The sequence below is a fragment of the Dermochelys coriacea genome, chromosome 3 (assembly GCF_009764565.3).
Source record: "Dermochelys coriacea isolate rDerCor1 chromosome 3, rDerCor1.pri.v4, whole genome shotgun sequence".
NCBI classification, from domain to species: Eukaryota; Metazoa; Chordata; order Testudines; family Dermochelyidae; genus Dermochelys; species Dermochelys coriacea.
This window is the reverse complement of record NC_050070.1, coordinates 111,853,317-111,873,431: the sequence shown is the minus strand read 5'-3', so window position 1 is coordinate 111,873,431 and position 20,115 is coordinate 111,853,317. Positions and strand designations below refer to the sequence as shown.

At 44.1% G+C, this 20,115-nt stretch overlaps 1 protein-coding gene across 7 annotated transcripts in view; it reads left to right on the top strand.

The window, feature by feature from the left end:
• Window positions 1-19,398, top strand: part of SHPRH (SNF2 histone linker PHD RING helicase) — a 140,411-nt gene extending 121,013 nt beyond the window's left edge. For 5 of the 7 annotated variants that reach the window (XM_038394745.2, XM_038394749.2, XM_043511151.1 and 2 more), the window contains 5 exons: window positions 640-732; window positions 1,486-1,572; window positions 3,145-3,323; window positions 10,801-10,881; window positions 18,469-19,398. In XM_038394745.2, the coding sequence (XP_038250673.1) occupies window positions 640-732; window positions 1,486-1,572; window positions 3,145-3,323; window positions 10,801-10,881; window positions 18,469-18,565 (537 nt within the window). In that variant the 3' untranslated portion in view covers window positions 18,566-19,398. Of the gene's footprint in view, window positions 1-639; window positions 733-1,485; window positions 1,573-3,144; window positions 3,324-10,800; window positions 10,882-18,468 lie in introns of those variants that run through there. The other 2 variants (XM_038394750.2, XR_005291847.2) reach the window with 2 other exon arrangements.
• The last annotated feature ends 717 nt before the right edge of the window (window positions 19,399-20,115 follow it).

Sequence of the window (20,115 nt, the reverse complement as noted above, 5' to 3'; positions counted from 1 at the left end):
ACTCTAGCCAGCCCTTGGATGCTAAGTAAAAGGGCCAAGTGTCATATAACCCATAAAAGCCCTGAATTCAGCCAGGGAAGAATTCACCCAGTGTAGGAACTAAGCAAGACTGTCATAGGCTATCCTTCAAGGACCCTCTTGCAAGCCCTCCGAGGCATAGTGGATATGCTGGGGGAGGGCGAGATGTCAGGTACTGGATTTTAGCACAAAGTATTGTGGAGGTTATGGGCAGCACTGCCATCCAGAGGGCGGTCTAAATTACAGTGGGGATCGCTGTAACTCCCAGAACAGTACGTTACTGGCAGCTTAAAGCCATTTTAGCCTACCTTCCCCTCCCACTCGCAGGCTGCAAGTTCTGAATTTCACCTATAGTTTCTGCCCCGAAAAGAGTACGGTCTAAGAGCAAACTATGGTAAGTACTTCCAGTGTTCCTGGTATAATTTTGTAAGACCCATCCAAAAAGTATATTCAGGTAAGAGATATTTGCTGATCCCTTTTGAGATCTGTAAGACAGAGACCGCACTATATTTAAGAGATGCTAATAGAAAGATAAGTATATAATGTGCATGTGTGGTTTTGTGTCCTTCGGTTTTGCTTCATCCTATTGTATGCTGGTGTTTTTCTTTCCCCTTTTCAAAGGGAAGTCACTCCACCAAAGTGGAAGCTGTGGTTCGGACTCTGAAGAAAATCCAGTTTAAAGATCCAGGGGCTAAATCTTTAGTTTTCTCAACGGTATTTATCAACCTCATTTTCTACCTTAAAAGTTACTTTGTGTTCACAAATTCTTAGATGCCAATAACTATTTCCAAAGTACAGTTTAGCTACTAAACTATGTAAGTAGTTTTCAATATCCACTTGATTCTTTGAGAGTTGTGAAGGATTCTTCATGTCATTGGGACATTGTTGATAGTACTCATGGTTAATAGATGGAAAGTATTGTATAATAACAACAGCTAGCTCTTATATAGCACTTCAATAGATCTCAAAGCACTTTACAAGGGAGATCAGTATCATTATCCCCCATTTTACAGATGTTCAAAGGGCAAACACTGAAAATTCATATGCAGACGTATTATCAGTTCTACATGTATTTTAAATAGGTAGAAAAGACACTTCCAAAGTATTTTTCATAAATTTTAAAACTACATTTCATTGTTGCAAATCTCTTCTGCTCAAACTTATCTTTATTTCTTTACACTAGTTTTCTCTCTTCTGGATTCTGTTTGCCCACTTTGAATGCTGGACTGTTTGCTACTTTAATAATATCTTTAATATTAAGACAATTTTTAAAATATATTCTTGGAGGAAAAAATAACACCCCAAAAATTGTTTAATGTTAACTTAAGGCGCATCATAAGAGGTTCCTTTTCTAACTGGGTTATTTATTGGTAAGGTTAAGATATTACAGTCACGCCATATTTTCATGTTCTAGTGTTGTCAGTGCTATTTGTAATACTGACTTGCTTTTATATTGTGTTTTTCTAGTGGCAAGATGTTTTGGACATAATTTCAAAAGCTCTATATGATAACAACATGGTGTTTGCTCAGATTAACGGAATTAGTAAATTTCAGGTACAAAAAGCTGATTTTGCTGCAAGTCATTTTTTGCGGGAGGGCTGGTGGGGGAATAATTAGCAGAAATTCATTTGACCCTTTTGCCTTGCATCTCCTTTAGGAAAATGGAATGAGAAGAATAGAACTGATCAAGGCAGAGCATTTGATCTTTGAGCTAATGAACTCTAAAATAATAATTAAAAAACACTATCAAAAATACAAAAATAAGGCATAAACTATTTTTTTAAATAAAGTTTATGTGGATGAAGGGGATGAGACAGATTGGCCACTGTGTTGTGGGAGATGCTTGCACTGCTGCTGCTCATTTGTCCTTTGGATAAAAAAAGACTTCTGTGTTCAGGGCTGTCAGTTACTAAATTCTCTTTAAAAAGACAAACCAAAAACACCTGATTGTGACATTCTTCTCAGGGAGCCCAGAAGTGTAAGCCAGTGTGTTACCCTTCTGCCTCAGCAAGAGAAAGCTTTGCTGGAGCTTAAATAGTATGTCACCTCCTTGCCACACCAATCTGTCTGCCTCTCCAGCAAACTCTTTGAGAGACTGCCAATCTAAACCTTGCCTTGCAGTTAACATTCAATGAACCCAGAGATGTGTCTCTGTAGGGTCCAGTCCCTCTCACTAGATACTCACAGAAATTACTAAATCCACTGTCTCCAAAGAGACAGCGCGCGCATGTACGTATACACACAGACACACACACCCTGATAGCCCAGCTAAAGGCACACTTTTTACCTTAATACACAACACTGAGATGGTTTATAGTACAACTCAGAGTGTGTTTAGTAAACACATAGATTTAAGTGGTACTAAGTCAGAGAAAAAGAGACAGGTATGGTTACAAACAAAACAACACATTTTCTGGTGACTAACTTTAGCAAGTTACAATCTTTCCTTACGCAGATTTATCACATCAGACTGCCAGCATCTCCAGCCCTTTGGGCAGGAGGATCCACTGTTCACAGAATTAGCAGGTGCTGATCCCTTTGTCCCCTAACTGAGTGGGTAACTGAGGGATTTTCTGCCCTTCTTATAGTCTAGTAAACCTTTGAAATGTGTTTCTTTTGAAGTGTTCACCCCAGACAAAGGTATTTTCCCACTGATGTGCAGATGCCAAGCTGTCTTCATCCTCTTTCTATTGGTTTGCTTATTTTATTTACCTTGGATGCAAATATATTTTCACTGTCTCTAGTTTACTAAGCTTGACACCGGCAGACTGGCAAATCTACATTCCTTTCTCTGGGACAAGCCTATTTATCTACTCTACTCAGATTAGTCTACCTTACCCTCCCCCAACCATGTTTTAGGAACATATTCCCAGTATACATACCTAACTCTTTACACACTAAATGTACATACATCACTTAGTAATATTAATGACCGGAAAGTCACCAGCTTTCCTAACAGACTTACTCGATGCACTTTTATAGTACAATAATATTGAATATAATTAGTTGATTCAATTTCTTATTCTTCACCCTGGGGTGTCTGTATCCTGACTGTCGTACCTACCCTACACTCCTTATTCAGGAACAACTACCACTGAAATGCTAATATGGGTGTTTATCTTCTAGGAGAACCTCTCGGCATTTAAATATGATCCCAAGATCAATATTTTGTTGCTACCCCTTCATACTGGTTCCAATGGATTAAACATAATTGAGGCAACTCATGTTCTGCTAGTGGAACCCATTTTGAATCCTGCACATGAACTTCAGGCCATTGGCAGAGTGCATCGTATTGGACAAACAAAGTAAGAATTAAAATAAACGTTGCTTAAAATTGCTGTTCTTTTGTCTTGTCAGTCTAAAATAATACTATGCTCTTATGTGGCAAACTCCTTCTGAGAATCTTTAAGCTGCGAGGAAGTATAATAGGTATCCCCACTTTACAGATGGATAAACTGAGGAACAAAATGGTTATGGATTAAATCTTCAAATACAACCTAAATACTTAAGTTACTTAAGCTCTTGCATTTCATTTTCAAAAGTGACTTAAGCACCAAGTCCCATTGAAAGTCATTGGGACTTAGGTTCCTAAGACACTTAGTCACTTAAGAAAACTTTGCCCTGCATGACTTACCTAAGTCCACATAGTCAGATCCAGGACTAGAATTTATTGTCTTGACTCCATATCTCAAGCTCTAGCCACTATCATTACAAACTCTCTTTGATTTTGTAGCGGCAGCTTAGGTTAATGATATTTTTTTATTTTATCTGAATGGCAGATAATTCAGAAGGGATCAGTATTCTTTTGTATGATCAGTATAGCTTTTTAACTGCTTTGGTCTCAAGAACCACATGCCTTACATGTGGGGAAAAAAAGAAGCATAGCAATATTTTTTTCCTTGAAGGCGTCTCTTCTATTCAGTTTTGCTGTTGTTTTAACGCAAACTTCTTAAAGATTCTCTTTTTTCTAATTAGTGATCTTAATCATTTAATTGTATATTTACAATAATAAAAACAAGTCACTCTGCCAGGGTGTGGCCCTTCTGCATGTTTTCCTGGGAAATGGGTGGGTTGGGCTGGAAAACATAAAAGGCCCAATTCTCCCCTTTACTTAGGTAGCCACAATTGAGCCTAACTCAGTAAAAAGTGGGTGAAGCACATTTAAGATTTGGGAGAGATTACCACTGACTCAGTTGTAAGCTTCATCTTCCCTGGGAGCTGTGAAAGCACACTCTCAAACAGTGCAGAGCCTGGATTCTACAGGTCCAAAGGAAGTGAACCAAGAGTCAGAGGTAGCTGAATGTGCAACAAGAGTGATGTCATGGTGGGAGTCTGCTATAGACCACCGGACCAGGGGGATGAGGTGGATGAGGCTTTCTTCCGGCAACTCACGGAAGCTACTAGATCGCATGCCCTGATTCTCATGGGTGACTTTAATTTTCCTGATATCTGCTGGGAGAGCAATACAGCGGTGCATAGACAATCCAGGAAGTTTTTGGAAAGCGTAGGGGACAATTTCCTGGTGCAAGTGCTAGGGGAGCCAACTAGGGGGAGCGCTTTTCTTGACCTGCTGCTCACAAACCGGGTAGAATTAGTGGGGGAAGCAAAAGTGGATGGGAATCTGGGAGGCAGTGACCATGAGTTGGTTGAGTTCAGGATCCTGACGCAGGAAAGAAAGGTAAGCAGCAGGATATGGACCCTGGACTTCAGGAAAGCAGACTTTGACTCCCTCAGGGAACAGATGGCCAGGATCCCCTGGGGGACTAACATGAAAGGGAAGGGAGTCCAGGAGAGCTGGCTGTATTTCAAGGAATCCCTATTGAGGTTACAGGGACAAACCATCCCGATGAGTCGAAAGAATAGTAAATATGGCAGGCGACCAGCTTGGCTTAATGGTGAAATCCTAGCGGATCTTAAACATAAAAAAGAAGCTTACAAGAAGTGGAAGGTTGGACATATGACCAGGGAAGAGTATAAAAATATTGCTCGGGCATGTAGGAAAGATATCAGGAGGGCCAAATCGCACCTGGAGCTGCAGCTAGCAAGAGATGTCAAGAGTAACAAGAAGGGTTTCTTCAGGTATGTTGGCAACAAGAAGAAAGCCAAGGAAAGTGTGGGCCCCTTACTGAATGAGGGAGGCAAGCTAGTGACAGAGGATGTGGAAAAAGCTAATGTACTCAATGCTTTTTTTGCCTCTGTTTTCACTAACAAGGTCAGCTCCCAGACTGCTGTGCTGGGCATCACAAAATGGGGAAGAGATGGCCAGCCCTCTGTAGAGATAGAGGTGGTTAGGGACTATTTAGAAAAGCTGGACGTGCACAAGTCCATGGGGCCGGACGAATTGCATCCGAGAGTGCTGAAGGAATTGGCGGCTGTGATTGCAGAGCCCTTGGCCATTATCTTTGAAAACTCGTGGCGAACGGGGGAAGTCCCGGATGACTGGAAAAAGGCTAATGTAGTGCCCATCTTTAAAAAAGGGAAGAAGGAGGATCCTGGGAACTACAGGCCGGTCAGCCTCACCTCAGTCCCTGGAAAAATCATGGAGCAGGTCCTCAAAGAATCAATCCTGAAGCACTTAGAGGAGAGGAAAGTGATCAGGAACAGTCAGCATGGATTCACCAAGGGAAGGTCATGCCTGACTAATCTAATCGCCTTTTATGATGAGATTACTGGTTCTGTGGATGAAGGGAAAGCAGTGGATGTATTGTTTCTTGACTTTAGCAAAGCTTTTGACACGGTCTCCCACAGCATTCTTGTCAGCAAGTTAAGGAAGTATGGGCTGGATGAATGCACTATAAGGTGGGTAGAAAGCTGGCTAGATTGTCGGGCTCAACGGGTAGTGATCAATGGCTCCATGTCTAGTTGGCAGCCGGTGTCAAGTGGAGTGCCCCAGGGGTCGGTCCTGGGGCCCGTTTTGTTCAATATCTTCATAAATGATCTGGAGGATGGTGTGGATTGCACTCTCAGCAAATTTGCGGATGATACTAAACTGGGAGGAGTGGTAGATACGCTGGAGGGGAGGGATAGGATACAGAAGGACCTAGACAAATTGGAGGATTGGGCCAAAAGAAATCTAATGAGGTTCAATAAGGATAAGTGCAGGGTCCTGCACTTAGGATGGAAGAATCCAATGCACCGCTACAGACTAGGGACCGAATGGCTCGGCAGCAGTTCTGCGGAAAAGGACCTAGGGGTGACAGTGGACGAGAAGCTGGATATGAGTCAGCAGTGTGCCCTTGTTGCCAAGAAGGCCAATGGCATTTTGGGATGTATAAGTAGGGGCATAGCGAGCAGATCGAGGGACGTGATCGTTCCCCTCTATTCGACACTGGTGAGGCCTCATCTGGAGTACTGTGTCCAGTTTTGGGCCCCACACTACAGGAAGGATGTGGATAAATTGGAAAGAGTACAACGAAGGGCAACGAAAATGATTAGGGGTCTAGAGCACATGACTTATGAGGAGAGGCTGAGGGAGCTGGGATTGTTTAGTCTGCAGAAGAGAAGAATGAGGGGGGATTTGATAGCTGCTTTCAACTACCTGAAAGGGGGTTTCAAAGAGGATGGCTCTAGACTGTTCTCAATGGTAGCAGATGACAGAACGAGGAGTAATGGTCTCAAGTTGCAATGGGGGAGGTTTAGATTGGATATTAGGAAAAACTTTTTCACTAAGAGGGTGGTGAAACACTGGAATGCGTTACCTAGGGAGGTGGTAGAATCTCCTTCCTTAGAGGTTTTTAAGGTCAGGCTTGACAAAGCCCTGGCTGGGATGATTTAACTGGGACTTGGTCCTGCTTTGAGCAGGGGGTTGGACTAGATGACCTTCTGGGGTCCCTTCCAACCCTGATATTCTATGATTCTATGATTCTATGAATGGAAATGAGGCACAGTCATTCCCAGCAAAATGCTCCTGAAGGTGCTGTTGGATTTCCGAGTGGAAATCAGCTTTGGAAATGCTGTTGTGAGCTCCCCTTCCACACCTGCTTACCCCTCCTTTTGAGGAGGGAGATAAAGTATATGTTTGGGGGTAGCTCTTGAGGAAGCTAGGTGGTCAGGCTAAGTGGTAGGTCTATTTCAGGAGTGGGTCATATCTGGGAATAGAAATTGTATGGCAGGCCATAAATACTCACAAAATTGGGGTTGCGGTGTGGGAGGGGGTGAGGGCTCCGGGGTGGGGCCAGAAATGAGGAGTCCAGGGTGCAGGAGGAGGCTCCGCCTGGGGGTGCAGGCTCTGGGGTGGGGCTGGGGATGAGGATTTGAGGTGTAGAAGGGTGCTCTGGGCTGGTACCAAGGGGCTCAGAAGGTGGGAGTGGAATCAGGGCTGGGGCAGAGAGTTGGGGTGCAGGGGAGTGGCTCAGGGATGCAGGCTCTGGTAGGGCTTACCTCAACTGGCTTCCGGAAGCAGCGGCATGTCCCTTTTCCGGCTCTTACGCAGAAGTGCAGCCAGGCAGCTCTGCTGCATGCTGCCCAGTCCGCAGGCACCGTTCCTGCAGCTCCTATTGGCTGTGGTTCCCAGCCAATGAGAGCTGCGGGAGCAGTGCTTAAGGCGGGAGCAGAGTGGAGCACCCTGGCTGCCCCTACATGTAGGAGCCATAGGGAGGCCATGCTGCTGCTTCCGGGAGCCGCATGGAGCGCCAGAGCAGGGCAAGCCCCAGACTCCGCTCCCCAGCGGGAGCTCGAGGGCCGGATTAAAATGGCTGTTGGGCCGTAGTTAGACCAGGGGTGGGGAATTTGGAGTATAGAGGAAGAGTTGACTGGGTCTCCTGAAATGAGCATTGTGAGGTTTTCACGCTGTGCTCATGGAATACACCATGCAGTTAAAAAGCAAAACAAAACATCTTACGAACTACTGAAGTTTCCAGTAGAGACTGTCTCCTGTGGAAGGAGACAGTCTAGCCCAAATCTTTATTGTTCATGTGTTTTGTTTTGTTTTTTACTAGGTTAAAAGATACCTATTGGTGTTAAGCTTTACATTGATGATCATTGCTTATATTCTGTAACATTAAAACTGTAGGAGAGAGGGTTTAGCTCTTTCACTTGAGTAAGCAACCCTATGACACCTGTACGACAATACGGTCATTCCTTAAAGGGACACTTAGAAAAATAAAACTTGGAAAATAAAAATCACTACTTTCATAAAATGCCATTTCCTGTTATTATGAGAAGTATCTCTCTGATTTTTCTGCAGTAGCCATTACTAATTGAAACCACTTAAGAGTCCTCTAAGCTTTTTTGTTTAACTATAATTGGAAAAATGGATGTCTGTTTAGTTTGTGAAACTGACAATACACAAAGCACTATGAAATGCAATTTCCACTGTATAGTCAGTTTCCATTGTTTGTGTGGGGGGTCTCACACAATGTCAGGGAAAGAGAAATAGTTTTAAAAATGGGAAAATTTAACTGTAAAACTACAGACTGGCAAAGGGACAAAAGGGCCAGGTGTAATATCTAATTTTTGAAATTGGCTAGGTTTTAAATTGACACTGTTCTTTTCTGTTAGTATTTAAATATCTCAAGCATAGATGATCCATGAATCTGCACAACTTTTAGTGTTGCTATTTTGGTATTGCATACTTCATGTTGGTGTTGCAAGCCGCTGGACCACACCCCTTAAAAGTTTAGCATTTACGGATTACCTGTAAAAGTTCATCTACTTAGATTTCAAAAATTACTAGTAAAACCAAAAAAGCTGTACATTAAATAGAAACATAACTGGAACGAACGTCTTCTTCAATAAAGATAATATATGTTTTTGTTTGGGGCGGCGGGAGTTGCAGGAGTCATCGTGTGAGAGAGAATGTATGAGTAAATGGATATTTGGGTGTGGTGCTAAATATTTTGACTCAACTGTGGGGATGAAGATCAGATGAATAGCAACAGCCTGCACTGTAATTTCAGCTGGTGCTGGTACTGAAGTATCAAGGCATGGCAGAAAATGTGTCAGCAGCAGCAACAATATGTTGTGTTGTACACTTTAATAAAATGATAATGAAAATAAAATTGTAAGGAGTCTTGAGTCAAGAAGAGAACTATGTATAAGTTAAATGTGTAGTAAGGGCCAAATTATGTTTTCACCAGCATATATCTGGAGTTATTCCAGATTTAGACCCCTATCCTACATAGGCATGTGTTTATGCTTACCTTTCACCCACATGAGTAGTTCTATTGGCTTTATCGAGTACATTTTACTTTAGGGTTGAAAGAATCCCATTGACTTCAATGGACTTTGAATCGGGTTCTAACTGAGTAGTGTTTAGTGCTTTTCATTTTCTAATATAAATTCCTAATCTGAAAAAAAATGTATTGTCAGAAGGATCTACAGCTATTTTCATAGATATTAACTTTTGATTTTTACTCTGCTCTGTTTCACCCACTCAGGACCTTGAAAATTCTTTCTTTACCTTTAGCTTTGTTGTTTTCCATTTGGCAATCAGATTTTTTTTACCCTTTTTTATATGGCACATAAGAAACCGAACAAAATGTTTGCTTGTCTTCTGCATTAGCGATATTAGCACAGCTCTGAAAATGAGGTTTAATTAGTCATTACCTGGAGCTCACTTTCTTGGACGGGCTCAAAAGTGACAGAGTATAAAACATTGTAGGTCCTATACAAACAATGAACTGAGTTCATTACTGGCCCTCATAAAGGGGGCTCTTCAAGACAGCATGCAAGGAGCCTGTCACAATCCCTTTACTCAGGGAAGTTCAGGAGATGCTTCCTCCATGTCCCCATTCCATGTGTACATCACCCCAAAGTGGTCCAGGAGAAGGCAGGACTTCTCTCCTATCCACGTACCATGCTCGTCTATGGAGCAGGCCCAGCATACGAGGAGGAGCAGGCCACATTCCCTATGTGCTGAGGAGTTACCTGGGCTGGATTAATGCATAGGTAAACCAGACATGTCCCTGGGCCAGGGCTCCCACTTATTTAATTTATTTATTTATATATATGTATGTATATTTGCTAATGCAGATTTGCACGCGAACTGAAAGAACTTCACATGATGTTGCACCACTTTGTGCCAGATCACAACACCAATCACTAGGGTTGCCAGTTTTTGGTTGGATGTATTTCTGGACATTTCATCACATGACATAATCTTTAATTAAAGACTAATTTTTAATTCCTGGAGACTCCAGGACAAACCGAGGGTTGGCAATCCTACCAATCACTCCTTTTCTTTTTGTGGATACAGATGGCTGCTACTCTGAATCAAGTAAATGAAGTTCTTTCAGTTCATGTGTATCCCCACATCAGTGGATGAGTGGGCAGAGATATTCCTCCCACACAGCTGAGTCTCGTTGGCCATTTCCAAGGAGGGCACTGGTTAAAGAAACTACTTTCTTCTCCAACAGGGAAGGGCCCAGAAGCATATGTTTGATTGGGACCAAGTGATGAGTTAATCTGGCCCTGGGAGTTATAGAAGGAATCATGTCCCTGAGCTCCCTAAGCAGGGTGTGCACATAATGAACACTTTTTATTGTTACTAGTAAAACTGAGAGCAGAATTTTACCCAGTGTCTATTAGGGTTTATTTAATTATTTTGATAATCATTGAGGGCCTGATCTTGCAAAGTAGCTATTTGAGTGGTGGGAGGTGCTGAACACCCTTTACTCTCAGTAGAGGTTTCTCAGCACTTTACAGGATTGGGCATTTAAAATCCAGAGGACACTTTCAACAAAGTTAAAATAATTTGTAGGGAGGCGAAAATTTGGGCCTAAACTTCTTGCCAGTCCTATGACAATATACAAGTGCTCAATTTTATTTTTTTAACACATGCAGGCCCACCATTGTTCACAGGTTCCTGATAAAAGCAACAATAGAAGAGAGAATGCAGATGATGCTGAAAACTGTAGAGAGAAGGTACATTTTGGGGGGGAGGGGAGCTAAAAAGCATTACTGCACTGAAATGAGTCATGTTCATACATACACCCTGCATTCATTCTGTTTAAGAGGTTATTATGCTGTATTCACTATAGTTGAGGTTTTGACTAAAGTCCCAAAATGTTTTCAGCAAAGCTTGAAAAAATGACACTTTAACCTGGATTTGGTATTCAGTAATTTGAAACAGAAACAATGTAAATAAGTCGTTACTGGCCAGACATTTTAATTGAGACCAGATGTCTCCAAGGACATGAACCAGTCAGGTATTGTGTGCTGAATAACCATAAATGTGAGACCAGATTCACATCTGCAGTACTCAAGTTTTACATTAGTGTAATTGCACAGAAATCAGTGAAATTACACTATCATAAAACTGGACTAATGCAATGGTGAACTAGACCTAAGGTTAAGGTGTACGGGTTTTTGCTATTAATAATGTTATTTAAGCATTGGACAAATTATTTTAATTTTTACATGCAAAAAGATTAGAATGGTACAAATGTATACCAGGTGAAGCTTTAAAAGCTGGTATTTGGACAAATCTTGTATTGGCTAGATAATAAACCGATGTGGATGTTACATTTCTGGTTTACACTAGACTCTTCTTTTTTCTTTTGGGAAAAAAACCCCTTATTAGCCAGGCATTTTAATTATATCTAATGATAAGAGATTGACGTAAACCCTGAAGCATGAGATTTAATATCCCTTCCCAAATGTTTGCTGCTATTCATGTTGTTGAACCATTGGACAAATTATTTGAATTTTTACATACGAAAACATTAGAATGGTACAGATATGGAAACTGATACAAAGATAAGGATGATGCCCTACCCCTCAGACCCTTACCCCTCCAAACAAATACAAGGTGAGAATTTCCAGTCGTACAGCATAGTGATAGTCAAAAGTTATTAAAAAATAAACCCTTTAAACTGCACAGTTCCCTCCATTTAGTTCACAGAACCAAGCTTATGTGATTAGAAGAACTGCAGATCCAATATAGCTGCAGAGGAGCAAAATTACTGTATTATGCTTCTGGCCCAAACAACAAAATCACCAGATGAGTTCAGATTCCAGTCTTTTTATTACTTGTGGTAGTTTGGGAGGATGTACAAAGCAGGGTTTACATCAATCTCTTACTATTAGAGATCAGGATCTCACGCTGGGGCAGATTATTCCACCTTCTTCTGAAGCATGTTGTTACTGGTCACTGTCAGACAGGGTCCTGGACTAGATGGAACTTGGGTCTGATCCATTATGGCAATTCTTGTGCTCTTAATCTGAGTTGTACTGAATAATATGAACAACAAAATACCTGATCAGACTACTTTAATTGCTTTGTCTTTAAAATTGCCTAGTGAGAAGACCTGTAAGATGGTCTCCACATAATAAACAGGATGGTTTGTGCTGCTTTGGTTGAGCTGGTAATAACCATGCCCTTCCTTAGAGAGACAAGATGGGTGAAGTAATATGTTTCATTGGATCAACTTCTGCAGGTGAGAGATGCAAGCTAGTGAGCCTCACAGAGCTCCTGTTCTGGTCTGGGGAAGGTACTCTGGGAAAAATGTCACAGCTAAATGCAAGGCAACACAGATTGTTTAGCACAAATTCTAAGGAACCATTCAAGGTGGAGTGGCCTGTTAACACCTCTGCAGTCATAGGACAAAAAGAGGGGGTTAGTGGGTTACAGATTGTTGTAATGAGCCATAAATCCAGTGTCTCTGTTCACTCCATAATTTTTCATGTCTAGGAGAGTTATGAATTTAAACTCTCAGGCAGGGGCGGCAAGTTGTATGGGCCCCTGGTGCCCGGGCTCCAGCAATATTCAGGGCCCGGGGGCCTGGCTCCACCAATGTTCAGGACCGGGTCTCTCCCGCAGCCCCACCTGCCACCCCCTGCACCTCCTCCAAGTGTCCCCCAGCTCCCACTTGCTGCCCCTAGTGCCCCCCCCACTAGTGCCAGGGCAGGCTGCCCTTACCCTCCCCTTCTATCTCATACCCTTCCCTTTTCCAGCGGGACCCTCCACCAGCACAGCGCCCCCCCCACTGTCACCACTCCTGCCCCACGCTAGGCAAGGGGCAGCCCCATCCCTCACCCCCAGTTAGGCTACAGTGAGGGGCAGCAGCAAGAGAGGAGGCACACGTGTGATGGCGGCAGCCCCCTTTTCCCCCCTGCCCCGAGCACCCACCACAAGGGAGGCGAGGGGGCTTATTGAACCTGAGAGGGGCCCTAGGAGCACATGCAATGACAGTGGTGTGAGATGAGTATGCTGCCGGGGGGGGCGTGGAGGAAGGGAGAGGGGGCCCCTCCCCCAGAGCTCACTGCTGCCAGTGGGGAGAGGGCTGGGGGGCAGTCCTCCTCTCTGGCCGCAGCCCCAGGGCAGCTTGCCTGCACCCCAAACTCATCCCCAGCCCGGCCCCACCCCAGAATCTGCACCCCCAGTCATAGCCCACCCACTCCCTGCACCCCAACCCTCTGCCCTAGCCTTGAGCCTCTCCCATACCCCATCCCCCCGCACATGAACCCCTCATCTCCAGCCCTCACCCCACACTCCAACCTTCTGCCCTAGCCCTGAGCCCCCCCAAACCCCTCACCCTGCACCCTCTCCCTCTGCACCCCCACCCCCTCCTGCACACCCACCCCCTGTCCCAGCCTGCACCCAAATTCCCTCCCAGAGCCTGCACCCCCACCCCCTTCCCACACACCCTATCCTACCCCCAAACTCCCTCCCAGAGCCTGCACCCCAGCCCTCCATACTCCCCACCCCTTGCCCCAGCCCAGAGCCTACACCCAAACTCCGTCCCAGAGCCTGCATCCCTCACCCCTTCCTGCATCCCTGAACCAGCCAGCGGCCTGCACCCAGCACCACCAACATTTCTACAAACCTGCCATTCCTGCTCCCAGGTTAATCTTTTGAAAGTGTTGTGCAGGTTTCCTTTGAGAATGAGAATTGATGGGTCAGATATAGTGATCACTTTGTGAAAAGCATTCACCCAATGGTTCTCATGGGAGACTTCAATCACCCTGATATCTGCTGGGAGAGCAATACAGCGGTGCACAGACAATCCAAGAAGTTTTTGGAAAGTGTAGGGGACAATTTCCTGGTGCAAGTGCTGGAGGAACCAACTAGGGGCAGAGCTGCTCTTGACCAGCTGCTCACAAACAGGGAAGAATTGTAGGGGAAGTAGAAGTGAGTGGCAACCTAGGCAGCAGTGACTATGTGATGGTTGAGTTCAGGATCCTGACAAAAGGAAGATAGGAGAGTAGCAAAATATGGACCCTGGACTTCAGAAAAGCAGACTTAGACTCTCTTAGGGAACTGATGAGCAGGATCCCCTGGGAGAATAACACGAGGGGGAAAGGAGTCCAGGAGAGCTGGCTGTATTTTAAAAAATACTTATTGAGGTTACAGGAACAAACCATCCCAATGTGTAGAAAGAATAGTAAATATGGCAGGCGACCAGCTTATCTTAACAGTGAAATCCTTGCTGATCTTAAACACAAAAAAGAAGCTTACAAGAAGTGGAAGATTAGCCAAATGACCAGGGAAGAGTATAAAGATATTGCTCAGGCACGCAGGAGTGAAATCAGGAAGGCCAAATCACACCTGGAGTTGCAGCTAGCAAGAGATGTTAAGAGTAACGAGGGGTTTCTTCAGGTATGTTAGCAACAAGAAGAAAGTCAAGGGAACTGTGGGCCCCTTACTGAATGAGGGAGGCAACCTAGTGATAGAGGATGTGGAAAAAGCTATAATGTACTCAATGTATTTTTTGCCTCTGTCTTCATGAACAAGGTCAGCTCCCAGACTACTGCACTGGGCAGCACAGCATGGGGAGGAGGTGACCAGCCCTCTGTGGAGAAAGAAGTGGTTCGGGACTATTTAGAAAAGCTGGACAAACATAAGTCCATGGGGCCGGATGCGCTGAATCCGAGATTGTTAAAGGAATTGGTGGATGTGATTGCAGAGCCATTGGCCATTATCTTTGAAAACTCATGGCAATTGGGGGAAGTCCCGGACGACTGGAAAAAGGCTAATGTAGTGCCCATCTTTAAAAAAGGAAAGGAGGAGGATCCTGGGAACTACAGGCCAGTCAGCCTCACTTCAGTCCCTGAAAAGATCATGGAGCTGGTCCTCAAAGAATCAATTCTGAAGCACTTAGGGGAGAGGAAAGTGATAAGGAACAGTCAGCATAGATTCACCAAGGGCAAGTCATGCCTGACTAATCTAATTGCCTTCTATGACGAGATAACTGGCTCTGTGGATGAGGTATCAAGTGGAGTGCCCCAAGGGTCGGTCCTCGGGCCAGTTTTGTTCAATATCTTCATTAATGATCTGGAGGATGGCATGGACTGCACCCTCGGCAAGTTTGCAGATGACACTAAACTGGGAGGAGTGGTAGATAGCTGGAGGGTAGGGATAGGATACAGAGGGCCCTAGATAAATTAGAGCATTGGGCCAAAAGAAATCTGATGAGGTTCAACAAGGACAAGTGCAGAGTCCTGCACTTAGGACAGAAGAATTCAATGCACTGCTACAGACTAGGGACCGAATGGCTCGGCAGCAGTTCTGCAGAAAAGGATCTAGGGGTTACAGTGGACGAGAAGCTGGGTATGAGTCAACAGCATGCCCTTGTTGCCAAGAAGGCCAATGGCATTTTGGGCTGTATAAGTAGGGGCATTGCCAGCAGATCAAGGGATGTGATCGTTCCCCTCTATTTGACTTTGGTGAGGCCTCATCTGGAGTACTGTGTCCAGTTTTGGGCCTCACACTACAAGAAGGATGTGGAAAAATTGGAAAGAGTCCAGCAGAGGGCAACAAAAACGATTAGGGAACCGGAACACATGACTTATGAGGAGATGCTGAGGGAACTGGGATTGTTTAGTCTGCGGAAGAGAAGAATGAGGGGGGATTTGATAGCTGCTTTCAACTACCTGAAAGGGGGTTCCAAAGAGGATGGATCTAGACTGTTCTCAGTGTTGGCAGATGACAGAACAAGGAGTAATGGTCTCAAGTTGCAGTGGGAGAGGTTTAGGATGATATTAGGAAAAAATGTTTTACTAGGAGGGTGGTGAAGCACCGGAATGCGTTACCGAGGGAGGTGGTGGAATCTCCTTCCTTAGAAGTTTTTAAGGTCAGGCTTGACAAAGCCCTGGCTGGGATGATTTAGTTGGGGATTGGTCCTGCTCTGAGCAGGGGGTTGGACTAGATGACCTCCTGAGGTCCCTTCTAACCCTGATATTCTATGATACTATTTGTTCTCACAGCAGAAGAAACACACTAATGCAACAAATGAGCAGCTCATGTCAGGAATCTAATTCTCTCTGTGCCAACTGCACTAAGTTCTGAACATATAATAGTGAAGCATGACAAAGAACTATGGCCAAAATTTTCAAATTAATAAAAGTGGCCTGATCTTCAGAGAACAAGGGGGATTTACAGGGTGCTCAGTATCTCTGAAAATACTGAGGTCCCTTCCAACCCTGATGTTCTATGATAGGGTGTTTTTGTCTTTTATCATTTTCCTCTGAGAGTTAATCTGAGAGCATAGTGATTGTCTGGTTTCACCCACATGGTTGCTATTGGAGTATTTAGTGAACTGGATGAGGTATACCCAGGATGAGGTATACACATACGCAAACTACACAGCTGCGTAGGGCACCAGGAAATTTGGGGCACAAAATTTCTTGGTGCTCTACGCAGCTGTGTGCTGCAGCCAGCCCGATTCCCCCAGGCAGCTGAGCCAGTCCCTCATGAGCTGCGCACAGCAGGGCCCAGGAAAGCTGCTGCTGCCCCCGCTCTATCCCTTCCTCCCTCATATCCTGTCCCCTGAGCTATGCGCCCAGGGACTGCAGCAGGGGTCAGGGTCAGGCACTCAACGGGTGGCAGGAAGTGGAGTGACCCGGCCCCAGCCCGCTATGCTGTGCCAGCTCCCAGCTGCTCCACCGGTGAGTGCTGGGGGGTGGTTCCCCCCCTACCCCAAGCCTGGGAGCCTGGGGAGCAGAGCGGAGCAGGCTGGGGCCGGGTCGCTCCACTTCCCACCACCCCATGAGTGCGGGGATGGGCCTGACCCCTCTTGCCTCTCTGCACTGGCTGCTCCTGCCTCCCAAAGTCCTTGGGTGCAGCCCTACCCCCTCCCATGTGGAGGCCTGGGACCCCTCTCCCCCTCAGAGGCCCAGAGCTGGTCCCACCACAGGGGGAGTGCGTAGGGCACCATAATCTCTAGGGACAGCGCTGGGACATGTTGTGATAGGCACGTGTAAGATCCATGGATCTTGAAATGTGTTGATCATTACAGCAGTGGAGATATGTCAGCAGGTTTTGCATCTGTTGATCTGGCAGTTGGTGTGTCCTGGTCTGTGGGGAGCTTGCTTCTGATGATGAGCTTGGAGAGGTTGGGGGGTTGTTTGAAGGCCAGAAGTGAGCGTTCAGGAAAGATTTTTTAGGAGGGGGTCCCCACTGAGTATAGGTTGTAGTTTGATACCCCATATGGGTTCCAGTGTAGGGTGGTCTGTGACACCTAGGGGCATGCAGTGTGAGGGAGGCTTATTTCTGTATTGAAGCAGGGTCTCAGGGTATTTGTGTGGCCCGTTCCATGATTCAGTCTGCTACTCTTGTGGAGTGTCCTTTTTTGGTGAAGGCAGTTTTGAGTATTAAGATGTATATTCCAGACTTTCTCCTTGGAGCCAATTCTGTGGTATCTGAGTGCCTGGCTGTAGATAACAGATTTGTTGGTGTGTTTGGGGTGGATACTGGAACTTTGAAAGTAGGCGTGATCTCCTCTTTCTTGTATATGGTTGTCTGTAGGGATCTTTTGTTGAAACTGATTGTGGAGTTTAATGGATTGGGATTGGTTGTTGAAATTGTGGTGGAAATCTATGAGGGGAGTTTAAGCCATTTGTCCAGAGGATGAAACTATCATCAGTGTGTTTGAGGTATATCATTGGTTTTGTGGTGCATTTGTCGTCTTCAAGGTGGCCCTTGAAGAGGTTGGCATATAGCTATTCCCATGGTTTGGACAAAGTGTTTGTTGTTGAATGTAAAATTGTTACGGGTGAGGATTAAATGGATAAGTTTGTCCTGTGTTTGGGATGGATATCTGAGGGCTGTCCATTGTTTTGTAAATATTTGACGCAGGCATCATTGTGGTCTGTAACCTACTAACTCCCTCTTTTTGTCCTATCACTGCAGAGCTGTTAATGGGCCACTCTACCTTAAATGGTCCCTTAAAATACGTACTAACTACTTATGCTGAACAATCTGTTCCACCTTGCGTTTAGCTGTGATGTTCAGAGTACTTTTCAAAGACCTGAAGGAGAGCTCTGTGTGGTTCGAAAGCTTCTCTCTCACCACTAGAAGTTGGTCCAATAAAAGATAATACCTCACCCATCTTGTCTCTCAAATATCTTGGGACGAACACGGCTACAACTACACTCTATACATACCCTTCCTTGTCATCTTCCTTTGTGATGTTCACTGTCTAAAATTTATACTACAATCTACAACTGCATGTTCGTTCTTTATTGCGCAGAGTCTGTTCTCTAACTCTCATGTGCAAATTTTCCCTACAGCCACACCAGCTCTTCCATGAAACAGTCAGAAGCCTCAGTGTTGACAGTGGCTGATCTGGCAGACCTTTTCACAGAAGAAACTGAAGAACTTGAGTGAAACAACTTTGATTTGACTCAGTGAAATCAGAAAGGACATGTCTTAGTAATACCATCTGTATTAAATCAGTTGACCTGTCATAAATTCCTGTAGATATCAAATACTCTTCATCTGTTAGGATTGCTAGAATTAGTAAGGGTTTTAATCATTTTCATTTGATTCTGTGGTTATGTCCTTATCAGCACGTTTTCTGATAGCACTGGAGAGATATTGCATTTTGCACACGATACAAAACAATGGATTTTATTTCCAAAGAACATTTGAGCTGGACTTTTGAGGGTAAAATCTTGGCCCCAGTTAAGTTAACAGGAGTTTTGCCACCGTCTTCAATGGCACCAGGATTTCACTCAGAGTAAAGCTTCACTTTGGGGGAAGGGAAAGTGGAGTTAGAGAAACTGAACAGAGTATTTTGCTTCTCAGTTTTTTACTCTACAAAGCATTATTGAGAATGAATACCCTCGTAGAAAGGGCTCTAGGGTTCTCAGCATTTAACTCTCAAGGATTGCACCTCTTATTGTTAACACTTAAAATAAACTCTTTACTAACCAGTTGGGTATTCATAATGCCCTTTTTAGGTATTCGTGTAGATTATGTAACACCATAGAAGTTTCATGGCAAGTTAGATTTCGTGTTCACTTACTGCAATGTTATCTTGATAAATTATGCCTTTTATATGTATATTGGTCTTGAAATAACAGTAAAAAGCTGAATCAGTTGTACACATTTTAAAAAATTCTTGAAGCCATGACTACTTTACTGCTTTGCTGTAAGAATTTGGGTTTCTTTGTTATAGAATTTAAAAAGAAATTAAGCTACCCATCATTTTATACTCATTTTGGTGTCTGTGTGTTTTTCTCTTTCCCCATTCACTTCTTTTCAGAAACTATGGGCTTCTCTGCACAGTGCGCCAGAAGGGTGTGATTTGTAAAGCATGCTAATATGTTGTTGTGCTCTAACTGGCCTGTGTAGACCTTCTGGCATGGTCTAAATGGTACCTCATCTTGTGGACTACATTATTGTGAACTAGATACGTTTTAGAGCACACCTGCAGGATCTGCATGGGGCAGTTCACACATCCTCCTTTCCAACCCTTTCCTTATGCCCTTCAGAACAACTCACTCCAAGTTAATGCTCCCTGTGTCTGCATTATTTCTTCCAGGATCATTGTTTTGTCTGCAAATGTATAAAAATTTTCCTTATTTGGGCTTTCGCTCCATACAGCTGTTTTTTAGAGAAAGTACACTTTTATTTTCTTCAATACAAATGTTGTGATAAACTAGAGGAGAAACTTTTTGGGTGGACTGAACAATATGATCAGTTTTGAGCTCAAAATTTACATTCCCTTATATTGTGGTAAGGACGTGAACAGAAGAGTCTGAAAAATATGGTTAACTAGAATATTCTGACTATTTCTGAATTTTAATCAGAACGCTTGTTGCTTGAAATACAAGAGCTTCTTCAGTTTTATACATGCTGACACACTGCTCTGCAAAGCATCTGTGTCGGTACACAGTGTTTTTTTTCCTTTTTTGGTTGTCTGAGACATGTAA